The 19,135-nt window shown below is 43.0% G+C and overlaps 1 protein-coding gene and 1 long non-coding RNA gene across 2 annotated transcripts in view; one reads left to right on the top strand and one right to left on the bottom strand.

The window, feature by feature from the left end:
- Positions 1 to 19,135, bottom strand: part of LOC142813891 (uncharacterized) — a 152,863-nt gene that overhangs the window by 48,130 nt on the left and 85,598 nt on the right. The gene's annotated exons all lie outside the window — the stretch shown is intronic.
- Positions 5,834 to 19,135, top strand: part of LOC119171926 (uncharacterized) — a 35,890-nt gene continuing 22,588 nt past the window's right edge. Inside the window, exon 1 of the mRNA XM_037422815.2 lies at positions 5,834 to 6,096. Coding sequence (XP_037278712.2) covers positions 5,981 to 6,096 — 116 coding nt within the window. The 5' untranslated portion in view covers positions 5,834 to 5,980. The remainder of the gene's footprint in view (positions 6,097 to 19,135) is intronic.

Here is a 19,135-nt window from a genome sequence, read left to right as displayed (position 1 = left end):
AAATTCGTGAGAGCGCACCTGCTCTTTCATCACTTCTGGCATAGCTATATACTGCTGCCGTTCAGCAGCAATATAGTCGGTATACTTGTATTACAACGTGAGTAGCAGATCTTTTCCGAAGTATTGTGAACAAATCTATGTTGAGCTTTCATCTATCGCAAGCATAGGAAAAAATTGATCTAGCCCGAAAGCCATCCTGGTATATACTTGTTTTAAAGACGATAGTCTTTCTTGGGGAGCTTTGACGGAAATATTTTGGTCTGTCTGTCTGTACATTTGTCTGTTTGTCTGTCCTTAATGATACCTTAAATGGCAGCAAACGAGACCCCAAATGACCTACCCCATTCGCAGCACCCACCAATATTGCTCAAGATTCAGCGTTCATGTTTGTACGATTGTCAATTAAAAAGCAATTATCGCGTATATGTAAGGCACCATAACAACACGTCAATATTCTGTATGTGTGTCTTTTTACTAGAAAAGGCATACATAAGTAATTTTAAGGACCGTAGCGCTTATCATGCTGCGCTGACGATGCAACGCTTGCACGAAAAGGCAAGTGTTTCCAACGCTTTGCTAAGACGACACAGTGGTGGCACCTGCGTTCTGCACTTTATCGCCTCCGAGACGGGTGCGCACACCACGCACTTCGTTTTCCACGATAACTGCCAGATAGCACTCATGTCTCACGTGTGACGTAACTTGATGTGCTCGTTCGCTTCTGCTGCACGCTCGGGGCACTCTAACTCAGCGCCTCCAGAATACCATTCACCCATTTTCTTGCGCAGTGCATCAAATAAACATTTTGTTCACTCTCTCCAGACGCAAGACTATCGTCTCTCGGCAAAATTCGCAGTGTAACATGTAGATACGGGGCCAATTTTTTTGGAATACCCCTTTGTCAGCACTCGCCTGCAATATTCTATGCGCTCAACAACGATAAAAGCGCACCGCCATAGGAAACACCGTGATAGCACTTGGACTGCACTCATAATAGAACAGGTTGTAGTATAAAATCATAAGAATTAAAGGCGATTTTTAATTTATTGTCATATTATAATTTCGCCGTTTCTTGTAGCATTCTGTGTTTACACGCCTACCGCAACATAAGCAGCAGCCATGAATATTCGCAACCGGTCCCTACACATTTAGTTTCGCGTCCTGAATGCTACAGCTGGTTAATAGTGACACTATGACATGTGCCCAACATTAATCCTACTATAAATGCACCCGACATTGTGCTCTACTAGTGATAATGAATCACTGCTTACTCAAAGGTCGCGCAATCGACTCCCGGTTGCGGAAGTAGCGTTTTCGATGAACGCGAAAATCCCTAAAGCCAGTGTACTTGGATTTAGACCAACTAAAGAAGCAAGTGTGTTGAAAATTTCTGGAGACCTCCACTTCATCGTACCTCGTAACTATATGGTGGTTTCAGGTCCAAAAACGCGAAGAATGAAGTTTGACTGAAGATGCCTCAACGTGCACGCTCTTTAATGACAATTATAACACGACAAACGTCATCTGTTCTTGATATATTCAGGACATGCATACAGATTAAATTAGAATATAATGAGTATGAACCTTTCCGGTGGCTTGGACTTTCTACCTCGAGCTTTGCAACTTTGCGCTATAACCACTGCACTGCGATACGAATTCCACAACAGGCTTGAGCAACCAAACACGAGTAGTTCCAAATGCTCCCCTTAATACACCAGTTCAGCGAACGCTTCTTGGTGTATACTGTTGCACAACTCACTACGCTAATGTTTATTTTAAGCAACCCACTGTGAACGCCCCCATGAAGATGCCAAGATACTCCAGCCTAAATGGCTGCACATCGTAAACCAGTCATTACGTAACACAGTGGCATGAGATATTCTCTGAAGAGGCTCTTAGACCACACAGTGTCCTCCTTAAGTGAAGTGAACGCGCTTTGTTCAAATGTTTTCGTTTAACGCTGTGCACACGATGTGTGTTGGTATGCGCCTGTCCATTTGAGAAAGAATATAATTTTCAGGAGAATTTTCATTACAGCTAAATTTTCCCTTCCTACTTAGTTACACTTCACCTATACCGCCTCAAGGTGGTGCGTAGAGGGAAGTGGAAATTGCTCACAACATTACACAATTAGCAATTTAACCAACAGACAAATTAATATACAAGACACTTCAAGGACAAAAAGAAAACGAATTGTAGTGAATCGCACCCATCCTAAAAAACATCACTGACATACACCTTCACAGTTCACAAAATGAGTCCTGAGACGTTATCGTGAAAACAAAGTATATCGTTTTTTCTACCAGATATGTTATAGAATGTCATATCTAAGTCATTGACTGCCTCCACACGGTTATGATTATTCGCTTTTGCTGGACGACACACGCACTCTCTTCCCCATGTCGTGCGTCTTCCTTATGACCAAATGTGTGACTTTGTTTTCTGTTTCTTGCCTTTCTTCTTTAAGTTATGCCCTTTGGTCTAAAGGCTGCAATAACGGTGCTTCTTGACGGCCGGTTGTGGTTTTCATGCCCGCAGCAGCCACATTATGAAGTAACGTAAAAAAAGAGACAAAAATTAAGCTGCATGGACCACAGTTTCATTATGCCTCACAGCTACTTTGAAAATGGGAATTGATCATTTATTTTTTCATTATAAGCAGTACATCAAGCACGAGTGTTCTTCGCCCCTTGTAGTAGTTTGCAGCTTCTTTCTTCGTCTTTTTTTTTCAATATTTACGCGTATTTCGTAAGACGATAGAATTGAGCATCTTGTATCTAGTTGCGGACGCGTAGCAGATAAGTTACGGTAACATTTATTAAAAACATAGTTCATATTATCTATCTATCTATCTATCTATCTATCTATCTATCTATCTATCTATCTATCTATCTATCTATCTATCTATCTATCTATCTATCTATCTATCTATCTATCTATCTATCTATCTATCTATCTATCTATCTATCTATCTATCTATCTATCTATCTATCTATCTATCTATCCAGCCGCCTACATCTGGGTGCTCTAGCGAACACCTTAATTTGGGGTAGACCAAAGTTAGTATGGAAGGGTAAGAGGGCTTGGTGATAAATACTGTGTGGTGATGATATAATCTGGACATCTCGTCGAACCCTTTCTTCCTGACATGTGTGGCCCAAACCCGTATACGACGCTTACACTATATATATGTGGATATGAGGCATGAGTGTTAACGTAATGACTTTAAAGAGCTCGTTTCGATGAAATTCCAATGTCGGCGTTGGTGTCGACGTCGCTGGTTGTGAGCGAAATATTATCATCTTATGCGTGACCGAAAAATTGGGGGCGATGCAAATGAATGACGAAAAATTGCGTTTTATGTTCTCGACTTCGAAAGATCGAATGTCAAAGGTAGTGAAAGTTGCAGCTAGTTTTGTGATTGTTGCCACCAGCTCAAGCTACAAACAACTAACAAACAAGTTCGCCCATTAGCTAACCATCCTACCACTTACTTCGCACTTTTTGAATTCCACACCTCACTTTTGCTGGTGTTTTGAAAGAGTAGCTTTGATTGGACAAATAGATTGATTAATACGTGGAAAAACGAACTTTCACGAAGAACAACAGTGGGAATACCACTGAAAAAGAAGTAATGCATTCATTTGTCGAACGAAGCTTATCTTTACAGTAAGCTTCACAATGAAAGCGGACCTTCAATAAAGAAGCAATACCGGTGTTTGAGCCATCACCAATTGAGGCATCACATTCAATTTCAAATTATGCAAGTAATTGAGAAATTGCTTTCTATATTAAACAAAGCGAGTTCGTTATGCAGCGAGATGACAGCTTTTCCTGTGATTTAGTTTTTAATTCTACACGGGCAAGCTAAACGAACCACACGCATTATTGACCCATTTAACGTACATGACAATTTTTGACTCTAATAACGCTGTACACTACTTCAAACGCTCCTCGTAAGGATGGCTGTAAAAAACTTCCTGATATACGTCTGCAAGGTATTGAACTTGGAGGCCGATGAAATTGCAACGATGTCGCCAAAATAAGTTTTGAAATCTTCGCACAGGCTATTTTGATCGTTTTTGAAGTTAAATGTCATCGAAAGTTTGAGAACATTTGAAACACCAATAAAAAGGTAACATGGTAACGCCAAAGCTATGACTAGTTTGTTCTGCCGAATTCAAAAGAACCGAAGAGAATTCAAAACAACCGAAGAAGTGGGCATTTGGCTTTGTCGCATTCTTTCTTTTTCATCCGCGATTGAAGGAGGGATGCTCCGTTTTTCAGCAAAAAAGTGTTACAACCACTGAGGTCGAATGTAAGTTTGTTTTCAAAAGATGCGCACGATGCAATAGAAATGTCCTCTTGAGATTGCTGAATTATTGAAGTTCAACATTTATCCTGGTCACTGCAGTAGACCGTTTATGAACCAGGAACAGCGATATACCGTTTTCAAAAATGATGCGCTTTCTTTGTAGTTAACTTCTTCGACGTTTCTTGTTTCAGTCGCCTTCAACAATCCAAGTTAATCCTTCTAAACCAAAAGTGCTGCAGCTGGAAATGGCACGGAAGAATTACATGAAAGCCTTCGATCCCTATTCAACGCTTATATATAGTTTCAAAAAAGTGTTTAAGTGTACAAAACAAGTGAAATTCCTCTAAAACTGTGAATTTCGAGCGTGCTAGGAAACAAAGTTCTGCGCTGCTCGATAAAGTATCGAGTTGGACCTGGTACAACTCAAGCATGATTCAAATAGCCTCTTCGACAGCGATGTGGATGAAGTACGAAGTGTGCGAATTGTTTTTGCACATTCTTTATATGCCACGTTATGTCTGAGTTAGACGATACCTTAACTCTATGCTACTTAGCCTTTTTTCCACTGTTTTCTGTTTTCCTCTACGCCTTAGCAACATTCCTTCCTTATTGGCATCATTTGCCATTTCTGAGCAATGTTGGCAAGTAAGAGACCACAAGAGTGAGGTGATGGTACATTGAGCATTAGTGTTGGCTAAAGTTCTCTTACGTCTCTTCTGTTCTTTTTGAAATATTTGGCTACACATGAGCGATTCCTTAAAGCCGTTGCCGTTTTTTTATTAGACGTCATAGGTGGAGCATTTCGGCCGTAATTTCAACACACACAGTAATATATATATATATATATATATATATATATATATATATATATATATATATATATATATATATATATATATATATATATATATATATATATATATATATATATATATATATATATATATATATATATATATATTGTGTGTGTGATCTTGGAAGGCTCGGTGCCTTCCGATAACTATTGCTTGTGATTTGAGCGGGTAGTTCAATTTGGTCTTTGAAAATATATAGCATGATTGAAAGCGCAATAACCAGATGATTATTTTGTGTGTAATTACAATTGAAATGCGTTATAATCTAGGCACTATACTTTATTAAAGCATTGCCAATTTCTTCAAATTGAGTCTCCAGAACCTCGGGATAAAATCATGTGAATTTCATGCATTTATAAGTCTACCCGAGCGCTTCTCCAACGGGGCCACATTGCTGTATCACTAGAGGATAATGTTTGAATAATGACAAAAGTATCTTCTTGAGGAGTCGATCATCCAAAGTTCGCATCACTCGCTAAACAATGTTTCAACTTTCTGGGCGATGATGCTTAAGATGAGAGAGGGCGAGGGGGGTTAACATTTCGACTTGTCTTCGGGCAAAGCGGCGACGCTCCGACTGTGCCGCCCCGCCTCGGACGTTCACTTCGCCGGTTCGAGGCGCACGCGCTCCACGGCGCGCAGAGCGGCAGTCGGGGGCGCGGCACGCTGCCGGTCGCATCGCGGTGGATTTCTCCTCTCCTTGCCTCACGGATTACTCGGTCCGCTGGACTACTGCGCCTGCCGCTCGCTTCGCCTTCGGCGCCTGTCGCGCTGTTCGTGTTGGTGGTGCACGGTCGGAGGGAGTGGGGAGATGTCCGGCGCGGCACTTTGCCGTCGGACGCTGCCCCCTCGTAGGGACGTAGTGAGGCCGGCGGAGCGGACCATGCGGCGTGACCGGCCGTTCCTGTTGGCGGCGATGCTGCTGAGGTGAGCGAAGAAGCGCTTTTCTCTGCGTTTTATCTGACACCGCTTGCTGTCAGACGCCGCCACGCGCTTGTGGTCGGGCGTGTCAGACACTCGCAGCTGCTGTCGGCCGTAAGCCGGACCTGCAGCGGCAGCTGCTAAGCGGTCTTTCTCCGTGACTGCCTCGTGGTGCAGCTTGTCTTCTGTGAGTGGATCGAGAAGCGTCGAAGGTGAACGCTAATGAAATATTGGTTGGCACGGAGGCCATATTTATTGCTACGTGTGAAAAAAAAAGAAAGCTTATTAATTTCTACGCAGTGCTGTCCAGACCCGCTTAGCCAGGGAAGCCTACTGTCATGTCTTGGACCTTATCTTAAAGTGCTGGGTGATCCGGAGATATTCAGAACGAATGAAACACGTGCGATATCGGAAGCATAACCGAAGTCAGTTTTATAATGTACAATGGCACCTGCCTTTCTTTTTTCTGTCTTGTCTTTGGGGTGTGGCAGGACTTGTATTTAACTCCACAAAGTACGTGAACAGTGTGTCAATCCACCAATTACGTACTATTGTTATGAAATTGTAAGGCTAGCGCTGCCGTACCAGCCGACACTATCAAATCAAATCAAACTTTATTTCGTCTTCAAGTTTCTGTGCTGCGGAACACAACACACAAACTTGTGGACGAAATAAAATTTACTCTTCAAAAGGGAGATCGAAGACTATCTCCATCTGTCGGCGTATGTACGTAATCGGTGCTTAATCAGTCGCTTCTAAATGAGGGGCCCACTTCGTCGAACTTTCTCCTAGAAAATGATCACGAAACTTTTTTTTTTTTCACGAGCTGAGGAATCTAGGTCACCAAGCCTCTTTCGCACGCCCTTGCAATAAGATAGGTTGATTACCGCAGAACGACATCCTCTCTGAGCCATTACACGTAAAGGGCGTGGTGGCCTCCCGTCTCTGCCGCGTGTGCTTACGTTGGATTTCTTCTCTTTTGGCCACTACTTATGGTTATTTTTGACCACATCTAGGAGAAACTGACTTATTTTTTTTTTCCGACTGGTATTTTACCTGTAAAAAAGAAACCAGTTTCTTTAAACATTAAGTATTACATTAGAACTTTACAGTTATCAAATTTCGCTAATATCAGATGCCAATAAAAATACGTCAATACTGCGGCGTATAAATTACTAGGAACCATAAAAATATATCATTAATATTAATTCTGTAATTTAAAGTCCGAAAACCATGTTATGGTGATGAGAGACGCCGTCGTGGAGGGCTACAGAAATTCCGACCACTTGGCGTTCTTTAACGTGCACCTAAATCTAACACGGATCTCAAGCATTTTTGCATCCACTGAAAACGCGGCCTCCGTGACCTGGATTCTGTGCCGCTATTTTAGTCAGCAGTCGGGCACAATCAGCACAAGACCAACGCCGAGGGTTAATGTCGCTCCCTCCGAACTTACCCTGATAAAACACATAAGGTGGTTGACGTAGTGCCAGCCGTGACACTTCAGTTATTCCAATGTGACCCTTCGTGCTCTTACTGTAGAATGCTGCTACAATGTAACAGTGCGAGTCTTTGCCGTGTACACTGCTAGAATATGACGATAAGCGAATTCTGAGGTGGCAGCTGTGGGACAGTATTGCGCAAGCACCAGTAACAGGCGGGGTCTTATCGTTTCGATAAGAGCGTCGGATCAGGTATGTAGTTGGGCACTTTCTCGGTCATCCGCTGATTGTTTAAGCGTCGGGGATCGATTCGACATTTTCATTTCTTATCATGGCATCGACCTTATTTTTTTACGTTCGCACCGCAATTTTATAGTTCGCGTCAGTGGGTGATGTGGTAAGAAAAGTTGCGGTGAGCTGGGACTGCATTATGTCGCAAATATTAATTTTTTTTAACTCACAGTCGTGGCCACAGCTAACGCGTAGCAACTGAAGGAGTGGGTCTTGGTTTGTGGCCATGTATCCTCATTTCTACGGGGACGAAATGCAAAAATAACCCACTGCTTCAATTTACGTGCGAGCTAATGAACTCTTGGAGATCAAAATTATTCGTGCGTCTCCAATAGCAGTGTGCCTGACAGCCGCATTCTTCTTTTTCTTTCTTTTTGGCGCATGGTTTTAGCTTTTGTTTTCGTAATTGAGGCATAAGCCGGTGTACTTCTTGGTGTACGTGTCGTGGTGGTGCAACAGAGGGAAAAAATTTCCTTAAAGAAAATACAGTCTTCTGACTGGTTCAGTCGCGTCAAGTTAATTCATTGGGCAGACTAAGGAAAAAAAATATTACAAGAAAGATAGCTTGAGAGTACTTAAGTCTTCCATGTGAAACTATAATAACCTCTGATCAGTATACATCTAATAAGTGTTTCCCGAGCACTTGGCTTATCCTATAGCTATATTTATTGTCAGATTAACACAATCTTTAGTTTAAAACAAAAAATAAATGTGGTATTCGATTCAATATTTCCATAGACACGTCTTAATTTCCACGTGTAACATTTTTTGACCATTCTTGTTCGGTTCACAAAAAGTAAGGTGAACTGGGCAGCAGCTCTTTTCTTTTCTATGTTGTTTCTCCTGCCCCGCCGCGGTGGTATAGTGGCTAGTCGGCTGCTGACCTGCAGGTCGCGGGATCGAATACCGGCTCCGGCGGCTACATTTTTGATGGAGGCGAAGATGCTGTAGGCCTGTGTGCTCAAATTTGCGTGCACGTTAAAGAACCCCAGGTGGTCGACATTTCCGGAGCCCTCCACTACGGCGTCTTTCATATACATATGGTGGTTTTAGGACGTTAAACCCTACATATAAATCATCAATATGGTTTTTATCTGCCTATATGTGAACTTAAACCCACTTTACTTAGACTCACGCTAATAGACATTTACATAAAACGAGAAAACACACACGCATTGCGTGCCTGCTTGACAGGCTGCCTCAAATTTTTTGTTAAGACGCTGAGAAAGCGGAACAAACTAAAGGTAGAAATTACAGGTCTCTCAGCAACGAAGACAGGTATAGAAATCACACGTGATATACGTCGGTGCTTTAGTGGCCCCGTGATCCGATAATATTCTGTTCACCCTGAAGATTCGAAAGCCAAAAAAAAAAGAGTCATGGGTACTTTAAAAAAAACTAGAAAAACTTGAGAATAACTTTGAAATCGATTGGTTAATAAAACAAGAGCAATTGCTGAAAACGTGAGGAAAAAAATTGTGCAGCTTTCTAACCGCTGTTCTGGGTATATTAGAAAATAAAGGGAAAGTGATGATGCGCCGGTGACATAGGTATATGCGAATATGAATAAAAACACGAGACCTGTAAATAAAATGCGTATTTATCAATATCTCGCTCTGAAAAATATTAAAAGCTAGACATGCTTCGTAGAAGCCAGAGACCAGCATGAAGCGATGTTTTCGCGTGTAGGCAGGAAAAAAAGAATTGGGGTGCTTAGAAAGATGAGTGAGAGAAGCGTGTATGCATTGAAAAATTGGCCTTTCGGCCGGGTGAAATGATTGATGATTCCTTGCGCAGGCCGGATGTGCGCGAAACAATTCTCGCGTAACGGCAGCTGTCTCACGCCGGACAACGCTTATTTCTCTTTTTTGTCTGTTAATATACGCCATGAAATAACCACACCTATAGTTGCGCTATATGATGACTATCATTTAAAAAAAATAACACGAATGCAGCCTTCATTGTATAGCGAAAAAAAAAACCTGTGTAGGTTTTCTTTTTGACTTAGTGGCCGCTGTAGTCGCATTTCAATGCAGGCGAAATGGTAGAGCCCTGTGTACTGTGGGAGGTTAGTTCGCGTTAAGTAGCACCAGATGGTTGAAATCATCATCCGAGAATTTCATTAGGTATTGCTTCATCATTGTTTCGTGGTTCTGGGGACATAAAGGGTAAATATTAAGAACAATATTTACGCTCATTATAAGAATAAGCACAAGCGCTAACATGCATGTGGCTTCTCATACACACAGAGTATTCAACTAGATAGGAGAACACTCACACAGAGTATTCAACTAGATAGGAGAACACTCACATAACTACAATAGGCATCTCACATACCTAAAAATATATGTCACAGTCACCGTATTACAAAAAAGGTTTAGCGATTACCGTAAGAAAATATAGGCATTAATAGGGCGCGAATGCTTGCGCGGATAGCCGTGTATATGTACCATGCAAAACATTGATAGTTGACAATTCAATAGCCGATAGGTAACGTTTAATTTCTGCCAGTAAGTAAACAGCCCTAGCGATGATTCCAGCGTACAAGGTGACGTTCTATGGTCGCAGAACGCACAGTATACGACACTGATAGACGTGTATAGAGAACAAAAAACAACTAAGAATTACTTCCAACCTCTCAACCGTCTAAAAAGAAAAGGGGGGGGGGGGGGGGAGAGTGACACAATGCAATCGGCATCGAAGTGCTCGCCAATAATGCGCTCAATGGCTAGTTGAATAAAGGTTGCGTGAACATTGAACATTGCTTTCTACAAAATTGTTGTGAAAGCTATTCGTGTGTATGAACCGTACTTCGCTGAGATAGATGCTGACGCTTCAATGCGTAACGCTTCTGCTTTTTCATTCAGCCCTGTTTCTGGACTTATCTATTCATACTATACCATCTGTAGGGTTAGGAAAAGTGCAAGAACACTCTATATGTACGTTGAACTCGGAAAAAATATTATTTCTTAAGGACATTAGTACACATATGTGTTCCTACTCATGTAAGAATGTGAGAGAACCATATCAATAGGGAGCTGGAGAAGTTTGCCTGGCTTGCCCGCCGCGGTGGTGTAGTGGCTAAGATACTCGGCTGCTGACCCGCAGGTCGCGGGTTCGAATACCGGCTGCGGCGGCTGCATTTCTGATGGAGGCGGAAATGTAGGCCCGTGTGCTCAGATTTGGGTGCACGTTAAAGAACCCCAGGTGGTCGAAATTTCCGGAGCCCTCCACTACGGCGTCTCTCATAATCATATCGTGGTTTTGGGACATTAAACCCCACATATCAATCAATCAAGTTTGCCTGGCTTTTCAACTGACATGCCACTCCAGGTACCGGGTAATGGTCATAATATATACAGTGATAAACACATAACACATACAGTCACATACTTGCAATGCACTATTTACAACGTTCTGTTCAGACTTGTAGCCCGCAAGAATGTCAGTAGCGCTTTTGTGGCGTGTAACGCAATGGAGCTGTTCTGCTATGTGCCTAGAATATCTGTCAAGTCCAAGTCCGTATCCCGTTCTAGCTTTAGGCCATCTTCAGAGACTCATTTAAGATTATTATTATGTTACATATTACAGTTACATATTACAGCGTAACTGAGTCATGCCAAATATGTTATCCCGTTTGAGGACAGATGCCTAAAGAATTGCTCAAATAATAACAAGAAAATCTAGTTCTCCGTCGACTATAATTGGCTATGTAGTTTGAAAGCGGAATGCATATATTTAATAAATATTATATGTAGATATATGGTACGCATTGATTGAGTCCTCCTTACCTCTATTATGATTGTTGTTTTTATTATTTTTATTACACTTTTCTATGTACCCATCTTTCCTGTTCGTGATCGCCATCATCATTTGTTCTGCGCTTAGGGGTCGCTTTCAGTAATCACAATTGTACGCTCTCGTTTAACGAACAAGCCAGCGCAGCAGATGGCAAACAACAGCCGGGAGGGAGTTGCGAAGAAATGTTTGTTTTTGAAGAAACAGATCAAGCGACTGCTGGAGAGCTTGAACTTTCGCACGGAGTTGTTCGGCACAGCCTCTTCACAGATGGCGTTAAAATAGGGCCGCGGATGGTCGCGATCGGTTTTCGCACAATACACAAGTCTTGCTTGGTCGGAAAAAAAAAGACGCAACGTGGAAGCGTTCGAAGGGTGCAGTTCAGCATTTCGCTTTTATGCCATTGTCTTCGCCTCCGCCTGTTTGGACGGAATCGTTTTCAAATGCGGCTGTGCTGTATTTCGTAATCCCTTTTAGCGTGCCTGGTCCCGTTTTCCCCTCCCCCCCATTTCGCTTTTTAGGCAAACTTATTTCCGCGTTGTAATAGGTGCTGGCGCAAAATAGAATTTCACGGATCTGAGCGGCAATCGTTTCTAGCGAGCACGAGGCACCAGAACCCACGAAACGCGAGGACAGCAGCCAGCTATGCAGGGCGACAAATGCACGGCGACTCCCAAAGCTTGTGATGCGCGCACGCGTTGAGCGCACTGTTCTGTGTGAATAGGCAATACACGTGCGGGGAATTCGTACTTGTGTGCGTTCTTTCCACGCGCGAGAAAGTTTAGGAGAACAGCGCGATGGAATTCTCTTTTCAACAGGCCTACTATCAGCAACGTGTGAATATTTTGACCTGCTTCAGAATGAAACTGGCAGCGCTGTAAGCTTTGTTCGGGGCAACGAAAAAAAAAAGAGCTAAGGTATCTCAACATTCAGCAAAAGAGGAGCAAGAAACGCTAGGCCTGCGTGTAGCTCGCTGTACAGTCGCAAGGAAAGTTGGAAGAGTGGCATTGCTATGGAAGAGTGGCATTGCGGTTGTAAACTATGTGTGCGCAACTTATACAAGTACATATGCAACGTACCTCCTATGTCATATATCTTATTTTAAAATGTGAAGTACCCACTATGCCATTATTCGTGTTTTGGGAAAAAGGGGGGTACCTGCTACAAATCTGTAAGCTTTGTGTCCATGTTGTTGATGCTGAGATTTTGTGGCGATGAACGAATTATGGCCGAGTCCTTCGTATAGTGGGTTGGAAGAATTGTGTTGATGCTATGACTGATGACAATGAAGAACTATGGGGGAGCCTTTTATAAAGGTTGGTAAACATTAAACTGCATAATCTTTTGTAGAACACTACACTGCCACACACGCCACACAGAGAGCCCGGGTTCAAGTCCCGTGAAATTGTCTCTGTACATCCGAACTCTTCAGATTCTCATGCTGTGATGTCGATATAAGCAATGTTACTTTAACAGAGTCGAATGTGTATTGTATTATACTTCAGAAGCAGATTAAACATAACAGTTGTGACGGTCAACCAATATTGCATTGCTAGTGTGGTTACGTGACTATGCTTGTTAATTGTAGTCAAGAGGGCGTGAATCGTTTTGTTCCTTTCTAGCCTCTACTCTCTCCCTCTCTATTGGCGTCTTGAACTTATTTAGGCAGACAACAGCGCATTTTATGCAATAGGAAGACATATATTGTCATGAAGTTGTCCACAAATTTTAATCGCATATCACTGCTATAGTAATCGAAATGAATCTTGTTGACTTAATTAAGTTAAAGAATGGTACTCCTACAATATCGTAAATTGCTGTATCTTTTTAAAAATCAAAACTAATGCGTCTGTCTACCTCGTCCTGACCAGCGAATCTTCAATAAATTTTTTAACATGTTTCGATAACGCAAGCGTTCGGTGGTTGATGTTGGTGGTAACTCTGCAGCAGACGGGCCCAAAGCACGAGTTTGCAGCAATCTGTATTTACAATTCATATGCCAGACGCCACGCCTTGTATTCGTCTTATGCGAGATCACGACGTGTCACGCAACCGCTGCAGTCGTAATACCACCGCACACTATGGATGTTCGTCACATGCAGAACACGCGACACAAGGACAAGAGAAGACCGGACGTAAGCAACGAGGCACAACTAGCGGCGACCGCTTGTTCGCCCTCGCTCGCAGGGAGGCTAGCAGCGAGAAACGCTGGGACAAGGGGACGCTGCACGCCTGACATGCACAATCAAGAGTGACAGCGGTCTACGCAGTGCCTTTCTTTGTATTTCCTTTAATTGCATCATCAAGAGCGACAGCGGTCCACGCAGTGCTCTCCCCTGTATTTCCTCTAATCTCTCTGCCACGGCCTCACAGCTGAAACGAGTGCGACCCGGCGTACAACTTGTGGATGTCCTTAATTATGCCCGTGCAGTCTCGTCGCGTCTGCGTGCTCTGTTCTAGTTTTCAGTGCAGCGAACAGACAGTCTGCGTTACTTCTCGTAATACGTGTGCCTGGCTCTATCACTGTAAACGCATGCACGTACACTCTGTAACACCTGTTATGGCGGCGGATGCCGCGCAGGTTCGCAAATAAAAATGAGAAAGAAGCGATTAGTGGGCTCTTCTAACGAATAAAAATGCTGGTTGCTAAACTACAAATCATTTCTTGAAATAAAAAGACGACATATAAAGCGTCACACTAAATGCTAGCCTTTTTGTCTAGTTTATTTCTTCAATATCGAGTCTGCTGCAGAGCTTCTGTTGCTTTTCCAGCAGAAGAGGATAGAAAGGAATGCAAGCCTGAAGAACTGTGCCTTAAACTTAACGATGTGTAACGGACTCTGGGTACTGTGGAGCCAGTTTTATATGAGGGTGTGTAGACGGTGTGTGTGCTGTTAAGAACGGTTCTGGCGGAGGTGCTCCGAGACGCGCGAATGTTCGCTCATATTACTCAAAAGTGACTTTTTCTCGAAGCAACTCGACGAACTTATACAAAGGGAAAATGCTTAGTCCGGGATTTTTCTCAAATAACTGTATTTTATTTTTCAAGGCAAAAATGCAACTGATCAACTATTGTAGAAGATAAACTAACGAGGGAAAGCCCGCTTGCTTGTCGCCTGCATGTACCACATAGCTTTAAAGCACGTTTGGAAAGGAGCCTGCCTATAGTATTGCAAATTGTAGCGTCACGCTTCGGTTGATACTGCGACGGGATATATGTGAGATAAGGCCTGTCCACTTCAAGAACACGCCGGCGTATACGATAACGGCGTTGTGCCACGCCTGCGGTGGCCTATTGAGAAATTTACTATCGCAAGCAATATGAGCTCGAACAAGCAAGCACGTATTGAATAGCCTCGAACCTAACATCGAATTTTTTGCAGCGGTCACTGACGGAGACAAAGTGGTAAGGGCGCCGCGCTTCCGCTAGCTCTTGACACTGCCACTTTATCGTTGCTGCAAAACGGGAGCTCTTCAGTCGCCGCTACCGGTGATATGAACTCACTTCAACGCACTCAGCCCAACGCAATGAACCATCAGGTTACGTAGCAGCTGATATATCGGATGTGGCGTAGCCTGCCGTATGCACAGGTCATGCTTGTGTTATATCTATACGTGCTGGCGGCTGAGGATTTTGATACGCCTGTCCTTATTATTTTGTTTTCGTGGAATGTTATTTTTTGCGTTATCATTGCTCACGGCCGATGCGACATAATTAAAAGCCACTTTGTAGCAACACTAGCGAAAGGGGACTGCCAACAGTAAGCGGAAGAGCATCCTTCCTCTCCCCTCTAGCTTCGGCAGCGCCATCTACGTATCACGCTATCTCGGTTTCGAGACTATTTTCCACGCGATCGCGTGTTCGAGCTCATAATGCTCGCTATAGTACTTCACGCACAAGAGGTATGAGTGCAATGATTGAATCGCATTTTTATCTAATCGGTCTCGACATAAGTAGAAGAACACGCAAGGAAGCTACACCGCATGAAACTCCCTCGCAAGTTACACTTAATATGAAGTCCTTTTGGTACTTCACTTGATGGGGAGAACAGGTAACAGTTTGATAATGACACAGGCGTGGCATATTTTATCTCATATTTAGGAGCCAGCTCTTTTTTTTACTTCTTTCAGTATCTAATTTATTGCGTTGGCACTGTCTTTCACCATATCACCTTATGCCTGTGGCTTCGTCGTAAAGATTTCTGCTGCCAAGCTAGATGTCACCGGTCTGACTGGGAGAGGTGTCAGCCCCTTTTAGACTAGAAATAGGACATGTATTGAATGATTGATATATGGGGTTCAACGTCTTAAAACCACAATATGATTATGAGAGACGTCGCAGTGGAGGGCTCCAGAAATTTCGACCACCTGGGGTTCTTTAACGTACGCCCAAATGTGAGCACACGGGCCTACAGCATTTTCGTTTTTATCGAAAATGCAGCCGCCGCAGCCGGGATTCGATCCTGTGACCTGCGGGTGAGCAGCCGAGTATACTTAGCCACTAGACCACCGCGGCGGGACAAATAGGGCATGCAATAGCTCGTATATATTGAAAGTCTTAAGTTGAAAGAAACATCAAAAAGAAAAGTAACGCCGCACTATACACGAAGTTCATTGACAAAGTGCATTCAAAACTGTGCTCTCACGGCAAATGATGCGACGCTAGGGTAACGGAAAAATTTAGTCATGTGCGTACAGAAGCTTTCTTTCTTTATTTTTTTTTGTCTGTGTGGTTGTCTCGTTAACTGGGAATATATTTTGGGCGCTGTTATTCAGAAAAAGAGTAACTGTGTGTCCTATGTTTATTACTCCTGAAGAACAAAAGCACTTATTGTTCTTGACGTGGTGTTTGCGCATATACGACCCTCAACTTTCATTCGGACAATCAAGCACTCATTTAGTTCCTACGAAATCAAAGATTACCAACAATTAAGTAGATGATGCCTTTTATTGTTATACGCTTCCTAGACTAAGATGGTCAGACTGCGTTCGTACCTTTTAAAAGCTTGCTTTATTTCCTCGACGAGACGCGAACTTCCATAACGGTTTTCCGGTCTGCCAGACAACAGCGAAACGGACTATCACTCCGGAAATTAGTTTTTCGCGTTATCCGCCATACTTTGTCTGGGAAGGCTCTGGGAGCTTTCTGAAGTCCGTCTGGGTCGCCAAAGTGCTCATCTCGAAAACCGGCTAGGCTTAGTTAATTTTGTCGCCTTTAGTTCAAAGCTGCGGAGTCGGAATGAAGACAGCGTCTAGTTCGGCATATCATGTTAATCCCCGCTGAAACCACGTTATAGGTAGCTTTCACTGCAGACTTTGTTTATTAATGTACTTTTCTCTAAATATGTCTGCTCTTCATGAAGAATGCATGAACTATGAGTAGAATTCGGCTGTATTGAGCTTTCATGTTCCTTGAATTTGGCGCATCATTATGCGGAGTATTTAGAAAGACCTGACGCTTTCATTGTTGTTTGCACTCGCGTATATAGGGCAGAGGAGGCTGGGGAACCTAAAATCGAGGATTTTACGTTTTAAAACCACGGTATGATTTAGAGAGACGCCGTAGTGGAATGCTACGGAAAATTTCGACCGTCTAGTGTTCTCTACCGTGCACTGACATCACACAGTAGACGGGTTTCTACCATTTCACCTGCAACAAAATTAGACTGCCGTGGTGGGGATCGAACCCATGACCTTCGGGTAAGCAGGCGAGTACCGTAACTACTGTTCCACCAAGGCGGATGAGGTGGGGTAATTGGTGCAGTTTGTTTTACTACGGTAGCGTTAAAAAGCTCGTGTCACAGAAATTCTGGCGACGGTGTCCTTGGTTGTGAGCGAAAAATCATCCTGGTTGTGAGCGAAAAATCGAGAACGATGCAAATAGATTATATATTAAGAAATCCTGAGATAGAGGGGAGATTGATGCACGGTTGTTGGGGTCCGAGCGGGGAGCGAAACCGGATTGTTTGCGTGTCATGTGAATGTTCTACAACACAGCAACGCCGCTGCTTGCCAGATTAGTGAAAATAACTTCCTGTGCTTGGAAATGCAGTGAAAGTAACGTTCATGCTGCCCCGCCGCGGTGGTCTATTGGCTAAGGTACTCGGCTAGTGACCCGCAGGTAACGGGATCTAATCCTGGCTGCGGTGGCTGAATTTTTGATGGAGGCGAAAATGCTATAGTTCTGTGTGCTCATAATTGGGTGCACGTTAAAAAAAAAAAACCCAGGTGGTCGAAATTTTCGGAGTCCTCCACTACGGCGTCTGTCATAGTCATATGGCGGTTTTGGGATGTTAAACCCCACATATCAATAAATCAAGTAAGTTTCATGCCTTATAAACACACGCGTCCTGTGTACATGCTTCCCAATACACCATGAAATATTACAGTAATAATGCGTGGTACAAGCATACATCAGGCGTCAGAATACGTGATTATTGTAATGAGTTCGTGCCTTAATGTCGGTCACCCGCAACAGGAGGCACACACGTTACTGAGCTTATTTCTTTAAAGCCACGTAGTGGTTGCAAAGCAAACTGATTGATATGTGGGGTTTAACGATGAAAACAAGCATATGATTATGAAATACGCCGTAGAGGATGGCTCGGGAAATTTCGATCACCTGGGGTTCGTTAACGAGCACCGAAATCGGAGCACACGGGACTACAGCATTTTCGCCTCCACCTCCACAGCAAGTTCTAAAAGATTGCATGCACTAAGTGTTGGATGTGCTCACTATAGGGAGAAGATATCGCTATCGAGTTCAACTCTCAAAGGGGAAGCTTAAGAATCACGATCTTTTTTCCTCCTCATTTGTTACATTGCGTGTAGTGACTCTGTAATTTTCAGTGATGCGCGTATGTCCACGTGGACTAATGTGCTGTGCTCTAAAGCGTAGTTGATTGGAGCATAGACTGCGTGGCTAATAGTAAATAATGTACATGATGCTGATAAGAAATTTTAGCTACCAGACATGGCCCGATGGAATGGGAAAACAAGCCCACTTAGAAATAAAACAATAGCTCAGCAGCCTTTAGCATCGGCATGATTTGCAGGGTGGAAAGCGCAGCGGACGATGCAAGCGTCACGAGCACAAAAATGTGTATGTAGTTAGCTCATGTAATTGAAGGTGATTATAAAATAGACTACCTGGGGAATTCATCACAAATGCACGGAAGGCATGGCTTACGCGTGCTCTATTAAGGTGAGCCTTTATTTTCGACGTTTTTAATATATCCATGGTTTTTTTCATTCATACATACCATTGATGTGGTATGAGTATATTGCTATGCCCAAAGACACAGGCGTTTTAATATACTGTACTTCTCGGGCTGGTGTAATGTGAGAATTTCTTTAGTGCCGCTCCTGCTTCTATTTATCAATCTCAGATGGCCAATCACGCCATCTATCTATTATATTATTGTTGCCATCTATCTATCTATTATTGTTGCACAGATGGCTATCTATGCAACAATAAGGCGTCTTTTCAATTTTTTTCACAGCTTTTTTTTATA

Source organism: Rhipicephalus microplus, chromosome 4, assembly GCF_043290135.1.
Source record: "Rhipicephalus microplus isolate Deutch F79 chromosome 4, USDA_Rmic, whole genome shotgun sequence".
Lineage (NCBI taxonomy): Eukaryota > Metazoa > Arthropoda > Arachnida > Ixodida > Ixodidae > Rhipicephalus > Rhipicephalus microplus.
The sequence above is the reverse complement of the archived record's forward strand: the minus strand, read 5'-3'. Positions and strand labels throughout refer to the sequence as shown.